The sequence below is a fragment of the Telmatherina bonti genome, assembly GCF_933228915.1.
Source record: "Telmatherina bonti genome assembly, chromosome: 4".
Taxonomy (NCBI): domain Eukaryota; kingdom Metazoa; phylum Chordata; class Actinopteri; order Atheriniformes; family Telmatherinidae; genus Telmatherina; species Telmatherina bonti.
The window spans coordinates 16,056,262-16,072,003 of NC_136622.1; the positions used below are offsets into that span (position 1 = coordinate 16,056,262).

General features: G+C 39.4%; 1 protein-coding gene across 1 annotated transcript in view; it reads right to left on the reverse strand.

Annotated features, from left to right (window-relative positions):
* The window catches only part of nphp4 (nephronophthisis 4), a gene marked incomplete at both ends in the record, with an annotated part of 186,617 nt that overhangs the window by 87,421 nt on the left and 83,454 nt on the right, over positions 1 to 15,742 (reverse strand). Inside the window, 3 exons of the mRNA XM_079239613.1 lie at positions 137 to 189; positions 5,709 to 5,850; positions 6,316 to 6,534. Coding sequence (XP_079095739.1) covers positions 137 to 189; positions 5,709 to 5,850; positions 6,316 to 6,534 — 414 coding nt within the window. The remainder of the gene's footprint in view (positions 1 to 136; positions 190 to 5,708; positions 5,851 to 6,315; positions 6,535 to 15,742) is intronic.

Consider the following 15,742-nt stretch of genomic DNA (forward strand, 5'->3'; position numbering starts at 1 on the left):
TTTTTCTTCTGAATTCTTTCGGCAACTGGTGAACTGGTGTAGATTTATCTTTGGGTTTAAGAAAGTCGGCACTATTATTTCACAAGACAGTGTTTTTGGTCATCTGTAAAACACAACAGGTGAAAAGGTGTCTTACCCCAGGGCCTTGAGGAGAACTTGGAGGAGAAGTCTGTAAAATGTGTTTCTGACCTGAAAAAGGAAAGGACAAGCAACACGGTTAACCTTATGAAGGGAAAAACAAGTAAAATTGTTGCTCTTTTTTTTTTTTTTTTTTTGTGAAACTCCCACTGAAATCTTTGTTTACATGTCATCCAGCTACTTATCCCCAGAAAAATGTTTAACAAGCTTAATTAATCACAGAATCTTCCACATGATCTGCATACCTGACAGCAGAATTTATATGATAGTTTTGTTTGACATTTAATGGAGTGTTAAATTGTGAGAGGGGATGGAGGTTGACTGTAACATGTCATATATTTAATTGCTTTCATGCTGATTAGACTTGGCATGAGCTGGGACTCTTAAGCTGTAAGAATAAACCATAGCACTGTTTACTGAATAAATCAGGCAATGGAAATAACTCAACTGAACACAGGAATCCCTCAACTATTTACAAAAATAACAAATCTATCCAATTTTACACAGATCTGGAGCCAGAGTTTAGACAGCTCAGTGACTTTAAAGTCTGACAATGCTTCCTTAACATTTTGGTTTGGTAGCCGTGGTAATACTGAAATGAAAGTGTTTATAGCGTTTCTTTGAACCCCCCCTTTGCATCCTTTGTTGCTCTCTGTGCTGGTCTTGACTGGCCTTTTGGAAATTGCTCCAGTTGCCTGGGGTGTCTTGCTGCAGCTCCCATCTGTTCAGACTACATGCACACAGAGTGGACATGGTGCGGGACTGGCTGGCTCTCCATCACAAATGCGCTCTGGCATCCCCTGCCTGGCAACCGTTTTCTTTTCAGGGCTTTCTGTTATCTCACTGTTTTACTTCTGGAGCCCACACAGAATTTATTTCTCCTTGTTAGCAGGACTGAAGTGAAAGTGCCCATTTGTTTGGGATCAATAAGATTCCGTTTCGACAGCTGAACAAACAACCAGATGTACGAGAGGTGAATGGTACGGGAGCAGAAAAACAAGAGGGACTGACAAACTGAACATTTAAATATGTAAAAATGTGTACATTAAAATTCATTAAGAAGCATCTGTGTCAAAACAGAAAGATCTTTTCCATATTTCCCCCCTCTCATCTTGTTATTAGGAGCACAGAGACATGAGTAAGGGTCACAACAAGAAATTCAGTGGCTAAATTATAGATTAATGGAAATGTATGGACTCGAGGAGAATTTCCATCACTCCCACTAGAAGTCACGTTAATGCCCATCATGAATAAGTTAAAGGTTCATTCTGAGATTGGCAGCGTATCACTTTGATGGTTGGTTGTGAAATGCAGTGAGCTCTTTTCACATGCATACATTCATCAAATACATGAATTACATATTTCAGACTGGCCATAAATTTGACATTTTTCTAAATAAGCTTTCTGTAATGGAAAGCAGCACACCTACTCCAAGTCTGTAGATCTGTGCAAATCAAAATCCTGGAAAATAAGGTAAGTCGAGGATGACTGAAGAGTTGAAATGAAAGAATGCAAGAGACTGTCTCGCCTTTGAACACCATCCCAAATTGTTCATGCTTCTTGGGCAACCCTCTGATGACTCGTGAATACTGATTAAAATGCCATTAACAGATGTTGCCAAATGCCGTCTCTGCACATCCAACAAAGTAAGCTCTGATCAATGCTGTTCTTCTCACCCAAGATAAGTTCACAGTCTCATTAGGAGAGGAAATAATCAGGTATACAACCACGGTCGACTTGAGTTCTTTTTGCTGTCATTAAGACGGAGTGGCTGTGTTTCAGGATGCAGAATATTTTATCAGAGCTGTGTTTTAGTGGGAGGCCGTGTAAAACTTGGGGTTCCGAACTTAAATTTGGGTCAATGTTGGGGAACAGTCAGGCTTAATTGGAAACTATGAAATAATGAAGCTACAGTAAAAGAAATTCTGCAGCATTCACTGATACACCCCCCACCCCTTCATATCCTCCAAAAAAAACAGACGTGATTCAGGTTTCGGTTTCACATTAATAATCACTGCACTCACAAAGCAAAGAAAAAAACGGTATATGTGGCAGAAAAGGTGGATAGTATGTGATACTACAAAAATATTTTAAACCTGCAGTGATGCTATTCCCCTACAAAAAGCTCATGTATAGAAAAAAAGAAGTGCTGCCACTGGATGTTGCACAGCTGAGTCTGACATTGTATGAGAGGATGCATAAGAAATATGAACTCTCCAGTAGTGTGGTGTGTGTGTGTGTGTATGAGGAGGCACATTGCTCTATTTGAGAAGAATATTGAGCAAAATATTCCAGCTGCCAAACACTTTGTGGAAAAAAAGGGTAACTGAGCAATATATTAGGTGCTTCTCCAGTGGATGCACTCCATCTCATTGCTCTTGGAATACAGCTGGCAACAGGAGTCATTGTTCTGCTCTAAAGAGTCCATGAGTTTGCTGCGAAGACACATAAAAGGATTCTCCATCTGTTGTAGGTTTCAGTTGTTTATAACGGAGCATCCATGGGGTAGAATGTTTCCAGGACAACAGGCTGCATGTGTGAGATGAGACCCTCATGGGACAGGCGGATGAACAACACTGAGGAGTGGCCCGACTGTGACCGCCCCACTTCTAGGTAGGGAGATGCAAGACAGGATGGGTTAGAGCGAGCTGATTAGCAGCAGCTTTACTCTGGAAACAAAATATTGTTTACGAAGAATTAAAGCTTTATCTCGGCAAGTGAGATTCCCTCCGAGTAGATCTGAAGCTGCAGTGAAAGTCCTGGTAGCGTCTGAACTTTAGTAGAGGAGATGTGCAATGACAACAGTCTTTTTGGTGGGAAACGATTGCTTGCTATGAAGCAGTTTACTGTCCGAGTAGCTCCTGTGCTGTTTTATTCTTTTTATAGCTTACAGAATTTGTTCTTTTGTGCATTTTCCTGTGCTTTTGTTTTTGTTTTCCCCCTTCTAAGTAACATGTACTGCCTCGAGTGTAAACTACGGAGAAACTGTTGGAGATGTGGAAGATGGGATACTGTATAAAACATCTGATTCCAACTGAACTGAGGAGGCCGTACCTTGGATGCAGAGCCGGGGCTAAAATATAGGCTAAGATCAACAACAGAAGTGGAGGTATAAGACATGTCTGCCTTCTGTTCTAATAGGTAATGTCAACTCTCTGTCTAATAAAAGTGATGAATTGGAGGCATTTGTGAGGAGCCAGCAGCTGTACAGGGAGTCCAGTGTGATTTGTTTATTAGAGTGCTGGCTGAACAACGACACACCAGACTCATGCATGGATTTACCCAGCTTCCCAGCTGTACGAGCAGATAGAGATCCAACGAGGAGCAAGAGGTGGAAAGGTGGGGGCGCTATCCTCTTTTTTAATCATAGATGGGTTAACCCCTGGAACGTGAGAGTATGTTATCCGGACACTGAACTGCTTTTAGTTGGTTTCTGAGCACACTACATGCCACTGGAAACTCCATTCATGGTCATTATTTCTGTTGGCATTTTCCCAAGAGTGAGACCTAAGGCCCGTGGCATCATACATGACACATTTGCTAGGATGCAGAATTAACAACCAGGCACTTTTATTGTTATCACGGGGAATTTCATATTTCCCTCTTCTCCTGTCTGACTTGCTTTGTACTTTATGTGGACCGGCCAACATGTGGTGATAGGACACTGCAGTAGATCTGCTTTATGCCAACTTGAAGGAGGTGTATTATGCTGTACCTCTCCCTCCCCTGGCAGATCTGATCCCAACATGTGCTATCTCCACCCCACATACAAACCTCATACACAGAAGCTTCCTATTGCTTCCAAATCTTTCAGGATATGGTCACTAGAGGCAGATGTGCTGCTGGAAGAGCAAGTAATGGACATAGACAGGAGTGTCAACACCATCACTGACTACATCAGTTTCTGAAGGGACACTTCGGTTTCGGTTAAGACTGTATGGTGCTATCCACGGAGAGCCAGGGCCCTTCTGAACCAGAAGAAGATGGCATTCAGGGAAGGGGATAAGAAAAAGCAGATTGTGTAATGAGAGCTCAAAAAGACTCTAAGGTGGAGTATATGTGAAAGACTGAAAAACAACTGGACGACAGACATCAAGGAAATGTGGAGAGGAAAAAAGGGGAAATATTCTTCTATATTAAATAGTCTGAAAGATTCGAAGAATTTAATGGTCCTACAATAACAACAAAATAGTCAAGGAAGAGCTTGTGAAAGTGTGACCGCCGTGACCAGTGTTTACCAGCTGGAAGGTAGCATGGAGACACAATACTAGTGTCATTGTAAAACAAAATAAACAAATAAAACCACTGCAGAATATAGACTGAAGCCAAACAAACTAAATATTATTCATGGAAAAGTAATTCTTGGTGACTTATAGCATTGTTTGTATGATACACCGGTTCAGTTGAGACCAGGGGTGGGGAGCTCCGACGAGGACCGCAGTCCTGCAAATGTTAGGAGTTTCTCTGCTGCAACACACCTGGCACGCATCAAACTTAATCAGGAGACTTGTGCAGAGCTTGAACATCAAACTCTGTACTAGTCTGTTAAGTACACATTGATGCGAGTCAGGGGTGTTGGAGCAGGGAAACAAGAAACATCTGCAGGACGGCGGTCCTCGAGGACCAGAGTTGCCCACCCGTGGTTTAGACCGTGACATTCCCAAGAGGAAAAAGAGAAACCAGAGGAATTACAATGAGTGCCGACATATAAAACATATAAACATATAAAACCACACTCTGTAAACAGAGCAAAAATTGAACAAAATTAATAACTTGACTAAATTTGTCAAGTGGATCTCCATTTTTTTAAACCCTAAAGTGTTAACTAGCAGTGTGGGTACATAAAGCATGGTGCCCTTTCATAGTTTAAGTTCCTGCTTGTAGGTACCTTTATGCAACTTGATCAAACTCCTGGAACAATACCATTGGAAAGTTGCTGAAAAAGTGACCCAACTTTAACAACATTAGAATGAGCAATTTCTTTGAGCAGTCTCTCTATTTACTATGAACATATTGATAACAGCTTGATTTCTACAACATTTCAGTCTGAACTCAAACACTGAGACTGTCTTCAAGCTCCTCTAATCGAGCAGATGTAAAGATGCAAAGTAAGCCTTGTTCAAGGTCGAGAGGCTCTAATGGATAGCCAAAGTCTTTTCCTTACTCTTTGAGTTTATCCTTGTACTCCCCTCAGACACCAATAATGAAGCACAGCAATCATGCAGAGAGCAGGTGGTGCCACTGAGATAACGCTGCTGAGATGGGGGTTGCATTCAATACGGAGGACAGGCCAGTTTGACGCTTGATGCTCAGAACTTTGGCTGATAACCGTTGGTCTTGCAGAACGCTAGACACACACCCAAAAACAATTAGCAGGAACAAACCTGACGCTCACAGATGCAGAAAGTAAAGCATCTTCCATATAGAAACTACATTTTGACCCCTCCAAAGCTTTGAGCGACAAAGAAGAAAGACTTGAAGAAAAACCCTTTACATGTCTGCTCTCCTATTCTGCTCAAAGTAATTAATATGGGAAATCAAGCCATTGTGTAAAATGTGGCAATATTTACCCTGTGAAGGTGACGAGGGTGAGTTTCTTTCACGTGACACATCCTCCTGCTTTGTCCTCGAAGATGCCTTTGGGCTGGATGCCTTTCTTTCTGGGCTGGACGACAGCCAAAATGTTATTGTATCCTTTGCCTCCAAGCCCTCCTTCAGGGGAGAAATTTTAAGATGTTTCAGTGATACAAAAACATGGCCACAGAATGAGCATCTGAGAATTTAAAAGAAAATGGGCACAGCTGGACTCAGCGAGATGGCGGTCATTAGAGGGAATACACAAAGTTATGATGTGTGCTTAGTGAATATAAAGCTCCTGTTCAAAGATGTGAAAAGTCATTGTTAAAAGGAAAAACTTTATCTTTATTACTATACCCAAAAAGATGTAATTACTCGATAATTATTTGTCAACAAGTGCACATCTGTGGCAATGATTTTTATATCTGAGCTTTAAGGGTAGAGCAGACCCAACAGTAACAAGCAGTGAGACAACACCTGTCTTCTTCTGTGTGAGTGCTGGATGTGGATGCGAGAAAGAACTTTGTCTCAGCTCTTTTCAATGCATTCTTTGCATTTTGGTCTTTCAACAAAGACATCCCCCTTGTGCCACTGTGTTACCTGAGCTGTGCCTGGAGCTGAGATTGGTGCAGGGCTCTGAGTTTTGGCAGACACCTCTGTGCTGTAGACCATGACTCCATGTGGATTTGGCTTTGCACCTCCTTGCAAAACAAGCTGTATCTCTTCGCCTTTCCAGTCAGCTGCCTCCTGGAAGGGACACCAAGTCCCCCAACGAAGGCACTGCAAGAAGGCAGCTCGGGATGTGGAAGTAGCAGACAGCTATGTGAGAGGAGAACAAACATTCAAACCAGGCGAGTTATTTTCTTTCATAAACTGGAACAAGATGGGAAGCAACTCTAAAGTAGCTGTTTTGTTGACAATAAAGACCCAAAGGAAAAGGGCTGTATTTGGTCTCTGCTTTCATATCCTGGTTTGCAATATTCCACAAGAAAAGCGCATGATGTTGATCAAATAATTACAAGTAATTTCCTCAGAACAGGCATCATCAAAGAAGTTCATTTCCAAAATATCTGCATGAGAATTTTTTTTTTTTTTAAAGGAAACTTACTGTCATCCTTTTTTCTTTCTAATGAACAAATCCTAATGCAGTGCTAAAGAAAACAACTATAAAAATAAAAAACAGAAAAAAGTGCACACTTTATTATTGAATTTTATTAACTTTACAGGACAGGAAAACAATTTATTAGGCATTATAAAATTCAAAAAAGTAAAAATATAAATCCCTTGTTCCACTGTGACGATTCACGAGCCTTTTACCACATGGCTTCGAAGCAGCCTTGCTGTGTGTGATCATGATTTACAGTCAAGGCTGTTATACTCCGCTTTAACCATCCAAAGAAAAGTGACTTCTTGCTTTAAATCATCCACAGGGGAACTCAGAGGTTCTACTGAATCGATTAATAAGCCGGTGAGCCTAAGATGATTATAATCAATCATAGGTAGGCCAGTCCGCAAGATACAAGAATCTTGCAAGTCTGCACTGTTTCAAGTCAAAGTGGAGAGCATAATGATTCACTGAACGCTTGTAATTCCTTTGAGAGTGTGTTTTTTTTTGTTTTGTTTTTTTTTTTTACATGCACTACAACAATCCTATACAGCTGGTCATAATTCATGGAAGTACCTTCTTTACGTTAAAAGGTATGTATCGCCAAATTCTGAGGAATTTATACAACAGTAACTTAAGTAATACTTTTCGCGTGGTTTTGTACAATTAAAACCACTTTAAAGTGATCTGGGAGGGGCTTATCAAAATGGGAAAAAGTTCCTACAGTATAGTTCTCAAGATTATGTTGAGCTGGACCAGTTTTACTGTAGCTTTAATAATGTAAGCTGTGGTTTGTGACAGTAAAATTAGGCAATGTCACTATTTTTTTAATCCATCTTCTTCTTGATAATGATTAACAAGCTGTTGTACTGATGATGGGACTGTTAGATGTGACGTTCCTCAGCACATCTCAAAGACTTTAAGTGGGTTAACATCTGGAGGATCTGGTAGTCAGTCAATGAGTAAAAACAATGTCTCATGCTGCCTAAACCATTTTTTCCCTAAAATGAATTATTTTTCACATTGCATTATTGTGACATCAGAGAGGAAAAGAAATCTACTGCTGGATGAACCCAATCATCCAAGTCGCCTGCTGAATATTTTTTGGCACAAAACAACACTGATCCTAGACCTGAACAACTGGAGCAGCCCCAGATCATCCATAGTAGTTTCATCCATACCCATACTGATTTTGTTTGCTTATAGCATACCAATAATCTGACCTTTCTGATAGAGCAACTTCTTTTGCAAAAGCATAATATTTGTCTTCTGACAGCATTGTTTGTAGCAGTTCATCTCAGCCTTTTATCAACATCGTATCCCCTGGAGAAAATTCTCAGCCAAGTACCCCCTAAACCAGGAGTGTCCATTTACATTTTACTTGAGGGGCCACATGCAGTCCAATCTGATCTTCAATAAAGATTAACTATTTTCTATCCTTAAAAAAAATATTAGAAACAACCTGAAATCCTTTTATTCATTCATTATGCTAACCACTAAGTCATATGAAGGGTCACAGGGAAGCTGGAGCCTATCCCAGCATTCTTTGGGTGAGAAGGCGGACTCGCCAGAACATTGCAGAGCTAATACAAAGACAAACAACCACAGCTCACACTCACTCCTATGGGCAATTTAGAGTCACCAATTAACCTAACATGCACATCTTTGGACAGTGGGCGGAAGCCAGAGGATCTGGAGAGAACCCAGACATACACGGGGAGAACATGCAAACTCCACACAGAAAGGCCACTGACCAAAGCCCTCCCCAGCCAAGGATTGAACCAGTGACCTTCTTGCTGTGAGGCCACAGTGCTAACCAGTATGCCACCATGCAGCCCCACAACTTGAAATATCTGTAGAAAATAAGTTTCAACCATATGTTGTCTAAGCTCCCAATTCACAAGGTTTCATTTACATATTTCATATTTATTCAATTAAATATCTTTACATCCACACATACACATACATACATATCCATATTATTTATTTATATATATATATATATATATATATATATATATATATATATACACATTATATATATATATACATACATATAATGCAATTTTTTATTTATTAAAATATATATGTAAATGTCTAGAATATTTTCAATTTTATTGAAAATGTATGAATATTTAATATCATTTTAATTTTATAGTTCTTAATATTCTTGTGAGGAAGATGCAGGCATCCCCTCACTAATCAGGTGCTGTTTTGTCACTCACAGACATGTACATATCCCTTTATTTCTTTGTTTCTGTTGATGTATTTATTATCTCTCTCTCTCTCTCTCTTTCTCTCTCTCTCTCTCTCTCTGAGATGATCTTGGAGATCAGCAGTGTCATGGAGGCGCGCCCATGAATGTTGCTGACAAGGGCCTGGTGTGCTTAATTAGTTTGATTGGCACAAACCAAATGGCCTGAGGAGAGGGGGGAGACTGTGGAAGAAGTACTTAATCTTTATTTGTGTTGTTTAGTATTTCTTGTTTTGATTATTAAAGTAAAAGGATGAGGTGTGATGTAATTTAGTCTTTTTCTAGTGGTATTTAGAGTTAAGCTGTATTGTATGTTTTTAAGATTTGTACTTGTGACTACGCTCCTGTGTTGGGCATTAATGAATATGGTTCTCGCCTATATATACTGGTGGAGGAATGTGAACTGTAACATGCCGCTTAGCCTGTCGGTACCCATCAGCTGCCTCCAGAGTCCCACTGGCAAAGAAGGTCCGATAGGACTCCTTCTTCAGCTTGATGGCATCCCTCACTGCTGGTGTCCACCAACAAGTCCTGAGATTACCGCTACGACAGGCACCAACGACCCTACGGCCACAGCTCCGGCTGGCCGCCTCAGCAATAGAGGCACGGAACACAGCCCATTCGGACTCAATGTCCCCCGCCTCACTCAGGACATGTTCGAAGCTCTGCTGAAGGTGGGAGTTGAAGCTCGCTCTGACGGGGGACTCAGCCAGATGTTCACAGCAGACCCTCACAACATGTTTGGGCCTGCCAGATCTGACCGGCTTCCTCCCCCAACATCTGAGCCAACTCCCCACCAGGTGGTGATCAGTTGACAGCTCTGCCCCCCCTTAACCCAAGTGTCCAAGGCATGTGGTCGCAGGTCCGACGATACGACTACAAAATTGATCATCGAACTGCGGCCCAGGGAATCCTGATGTCATGTGTACATATGGACACTCTTATGTTGGAACATGGTGTTCGTTATGGACCATCCATGACGAGCACAGAAGTCCAATAACAAAACACCATTTGGGTTCGGGGGGGACTATCCCTCCCAATCACTCCCCTCCAGGTCTCACTGTCGTTGCCCACGTTTTCATTTTATGTTTTGGATTTATTTTTTATTAATTTTACATATTTACACATTGATCATAGCTTCAAAATCACAATAAAATCACCAAACACCTGGCCCAGTTTTCTCAAAGTGAACCATCCAGTATCTCACATTATGATTAGAATCAATTTTCAAAATCTAGAAATTATTTTAAATATACATGTATGTACGTTTTCCACATGTATGTAATAAGCCCGGACAGCTAAACTGACTTACCTCATAATACAAACTGACATAAAATGTATAGTCAGAAATATAGAAGAGATAGATGTTATCCTTCTGTGTTTACTTTGTGATGAAACCTTCACAGTGTCTCTAAGCACACTGAGGGGTACCATGTACCCCCATTCAAGGAACACTTGTTTAGAGAATGGGAAGACACTCAATGCATCACTGAAGGTTAAAAAGCCGGCTGCCAGCTAAATTAAATATTTGTGTATTATATAGACGTAACTCTGCAAAAGGTGGTTTGTGGTTTGGCCAAAGATGAGACATCAGCCTCAATGTTGGCTGCCAAGACGAGATAAATCCATTTCTCCAAAATTTACAGCAGAGAAAACAGCCAGACAACAAATGTCTTCACCAAGCTGCATATTGTCAAACACACTGTGAACAAAAAGAGATTTCCAGTGAGCTACATGTGGAGTATTCCACACGAAAACATCAACGTCTTTATTGATTTATTTAATCTATTTCCCCACAGCTCTATATCCCTGGATTGAGCTGGACAGATAACGGTGATATACTCTATTTCATTTGCAGTGTCCAACAGAGAAAAACAGGAGAGATGTATGACACCAAACACACCATAGAGAATAAACTAGAATAAACTAGCAAAATAACATGTACCAGTGACAAGAGGCTGAATAAAAGCTGTAAGAAAGTATAAACCATGTTGCATTACGATGCAAAAAACCCATCCCTGCACCACTGAACATAAAATATGTTTAGTACCGCCTTGAAATAAGTGATTCTCTGTGCACTGTAGGAAAAACAGACATATAAAAACAACCATGGCAACAGCTCTTGTATACGTTAAAATGCTTTACATAAGCTGGTGAAATATGGGGCTGGTCAAGAAGAAAATTGCCAGCTTTGTTTCCCATCTGACTCAGCCACAATCACATAGTTTCTGTAAGATACAGTACTCTAAAATGCTGATAGTAAAAATTTAAGAAACTGTTCTTTAAAATTTGTTAAAAGACTACAGAAATAAGATAAGAAAATGTGAAAAGTTGTGGATGGATGGACAGTTACGGTCTTCCTACAAAGTTGTTCAATGTTACAGAGATTCTTAGTTTTGACAAAGTTGAAGTTATAGATGAATGATATTGTTCACAAAATCATTTAATTAGGCTATTCAACGTAAAAAAAAAAAAAAAAAAAGCAGATAAAATCCAAAAGCTCACATGTAAATAAAACTTATCCAACTTACAACAACTTATGTGTTTTTGGTGTTAATAAGCTACTAGTCAGTTTGTTACTCCACTGATCAGAGAGCACATGGTCTCCATATAGTTCGAGGAAACCTTCACTCTCACAATAATTATTACTGGAAATGCTTTGAAGTGTTAGCAGAAAACTGGGAAAAATAATGAACCTTCTAACACATATATCTTTTTGACATTAGCAAAAGAAAGAGACTGTTGTTTACCATTACTGTATGTGCTGTCTCCCCAGCCAGGATAATGAATATTACTTTCTTGTGCTGTTCTTGCATGCTTAGATGTAGTGTAACTTTTAAAAAGTTGTAGGTTTTTAATAATCTGAAAATAAACAGTTAACAACAAATAGAGCATGGGGTCCTGTTAACCTTTTCTAAAACCATGACGCTCATTATTATTAGCCCTCTGAGTCATTGCGAACATAAATGGCTCACAGGTCATATATGCTCTCAGTTTGAATGCATCTGGATATGAAAACTGTAAACATCAGTAAAATCTTTATCCAAAGATGTAAATCGTTTGTTTTTATGCCTTACTGGCTTCTTTATGTCTAAGTAAATGACCGACTCAGGACAATCAGCAGAGTTACCTGGTGACGTATGACACATAATACATAAACATAACATTAATTGTAATGTCACATTACAAACTAAAGTGGGGTTATATTAAGAATCTTGCACTTTCAGTGTGTTTATAGTATCATCTCAAAACTGCTGTCTACAATGTGATTTTACCAATGTATGATGCACAATTTATAAAACCCATTTAGAAACAACCTTACTTGACCAAAGTGCCGTAAAATGCAAAGCATATAAAATGCCTAAGCCATCAATAAAAGAAAATTAAATAAACTAACATATCTAAAAACTAAAAAATACAAGAACAAGATAAAACCACATGAAAATAACATAAAACACATTTAAAACCTGCACATCATTTAAAGGTTTTTATAGTTGCTTACATGGTTTCCATCTCCACTCCTCTGAGGATTTTTTTCTTTATTTTTTAATTCGCTTATTTTTCTTTTTTGGCAAAGACAAATCTTGTGTTGTGCTTATCAGTTTTGAAAAAAAGTCATATTTGGAGTCAGAGCCAGGGGATTCTTTAAAGAATACACAGGGTTCCTCATGGCTTTGACTCTGTGCTCATTAGCGTCTTTCTCACTTACTGTTTTGTTGGATTTTTGGGCAGATAAACAATTTAATAGCTACATATATTAAAACTACCAGGACAGGTTAGGAGACCATTGTGGTTTGTATCAAAATAAATCAATCCAATGAATAAATTGTGTACGAGATGCATAATGCAGAAGTCATATCTTTTGTTGACCAATCTATCTACCATGACCTTATCCCAGAGCATTCGCAGCCTGCACACCTGACAAACAATCATTTTAATGCAGCCACAAGAAGTCCTTCCAAAACTCAACAAAAACATTGGCTGCCTTGGATTCTTTTTAATGAATCACTAACCAGCGCTATATCTGGTAAGCACAGACTCAAAATGTCATTTTATTATGCATTATGCACAGCAATCCTGCTAAGCAATTAACAAAGCCCAAAGTCAAGTGTTCAGATAGGTTAATGGAGTTGACATTTTGAACGGTGCACGTAATAGTGCACCACATCAAGAAGAAAGTGTGCTCATGGTATAAAGGTTAAAGACATTTGAATAGTCTGTGTTTTATTCAATAAATCTACACCTTCCAAACCCCAAAACAGTTTACAGTTTTGTGGTCATGATTTCCACATTTATTATTTGAACAGATAGACGTTGAGATAACAATCCAGTTTAATATGGTATGTGGTTCATATACAAGCAGATTTTATTAGTAATATGCACATTCCTATCAGCGGCTGTGTTTTACGATTAGTAGAGCACTTACACCTTAAAAGAGTATTACACTCTTCAAGGAAGGCCTCTCCAAAACATTTCAGGTCTCAAGTGATCCCATGTGCTGATCAATACCCCATGCCTCTGGAGAAGGAGCTGGTTTGAGACTATAATTTTACCCTGAAGTAGCACAGACATTAACAGCTATTTCTTAGAACTGTAACTCAGGAAATATATGGCAGCCATAAAACACAAAGCAGTATATTCACACATGAGGCATTGCCTGTTTTTCCATCTCATGAGGTTGAATTAATAAGATGCTTTATATGAAACGTTAAATCAAAATAATCTACTTTCAAACTGATGATTTTGTAAAAAGATGATTTTATGGTGCAAAAAAAGCAGCCCGTAAAAACTGTGAAGCAATTTATCTAATGTGTCTCTTTTTCCTCCTCGCACTCTGTCTCTAACATGTCTGCGCTTCTGCTGAACATGAGGGAAAGAGCAAAATGAGTGTCTAGCACATGACCCAATACTCACATCTTGTATAATTCATTGAATATATTGCAGGATTAATTCAGAGGCAGAAATGGTAGATAAGCACTGAGAGTGATATAGACAAAAGAGCCATCAACGGGCCTTTTCCGATAAGATTCTCGCAGCCTTTTATCTGCCCAACACTGTGCGAAACGGTGTCGAGCTTATGATCACAGGAAACTCGCAATGACTGTATGTTATGAAAACGCACAAACTAAGAGTACAAGGACGAGAAGAAGTAGTGATACATTGAACTACAATCAGAAGTTAAAATGCATCTCCATGACCAAAAATAGAAGATAAATGACAAGTCAGAATTTAAGAGTTATGATCAATAATCTCTTCAGTAAGTTTGTCGAGGATCATTAAAAAAAAAAAAAAAAAAAAAAAAAGCAAACTCACCAAAGGTTACAAAAATAGACAAAGTTGGCCTGTTGAACATTACAAATTAACAATATACTCAGAAAAAGCCTGAGCAAGTGTAGCCTGTTTGGAAAGGTTCCCTGTCTGATAGGAGCATTGCAGCATAACAAAGGCTTACGGCTAAACAGATTAGCCGTAAGCCTTTGTGAGATTGTTTATCACCACAAACATTTGGTGAAAACCAAGCACAACATACAGTATCACCACATTACCTACTGTCAAGCACAGTGGTGGAGGTATGATGATTTGGGCTTGTTTTGCAGCAACAGTCTGAGCTCCTCCCAATCTTTAAACTGTGTCACAATCGGCCCTGCTTCCTCCTGCTTTGCTGCTAAGCCACACCCCTCATCAGTTGCCCTCACCTGCCTCCTGTTCATCATCCCCTGTTGGTTCTATTACTCACTCATTGCCAGATTGTCATTACCTTAATGCCTGACCTTCCAGCACTACTACCAACCTGATCTGGCCCGACTAACGCCTTAAATGGAAAATGGAAAATGGACTTGTATTTCTTGTCATGCAGACCACTCAAAGCGCTTCACACTACTTGTCACATTCACCCATTCACACGCACTCTCATACATACAACACACTCATACTCCGATAGGCACATCGGAGGGCAGCTTGGGGTTCAGTGTCTTTTCCCAGGACACTTCGGCATTTAGTCAGAGAAAGTCGACCTCCCAACTTTCCTGTTGAAAGTTGAAAGACTGCTCTTCCTCCTGAGCTAAAGCCGCCGCCTTTTGACTTGCCCTTGGAACCTGCACCCCACTGTCTGCTGCAGGGATCACCAATCCTCGAGGGTCGGTGTCCTGCAGGTTTTCCAAGCATCCTAGCTGCAACACACCTGATTCAAATCAATGTGTATTTATTAGAAAATTAGCAAAGCTTGTCTGGGTCCGAGAAAGGAATTTTCCAGCAGGATCACTTATAAAACCTGCAGGACATCGGCCTTGTACACAACATTTTCTCTTGTTTTTTTTTTAATCATTTTTTTATGACACAAACACAGTATAATACATTGTGAATTGCTTTCTATTTTTTTTTTTTTACCTCAGTTAATTACCTGATAATAATCTAATTCTTTTTTTTTTTTAAATCAAAATCCTGCTCTAATAGGAAATGTTCTTAATTTAAATGGGTTAACTTTTTTAGACCCTAAGTTTCATGTTTGAGTAATTGAAAATCTGACAATTTCTATTAAAGCTAGGCAAAGAAATAATATCGTTTCATATCTATATAGTCCACAACAATCAGAACAGTAATGATAACGATAAAAGGACATTTGTTTGGTTACGATACAGCAGAGATCAATGTTACATCCACATGCAGGT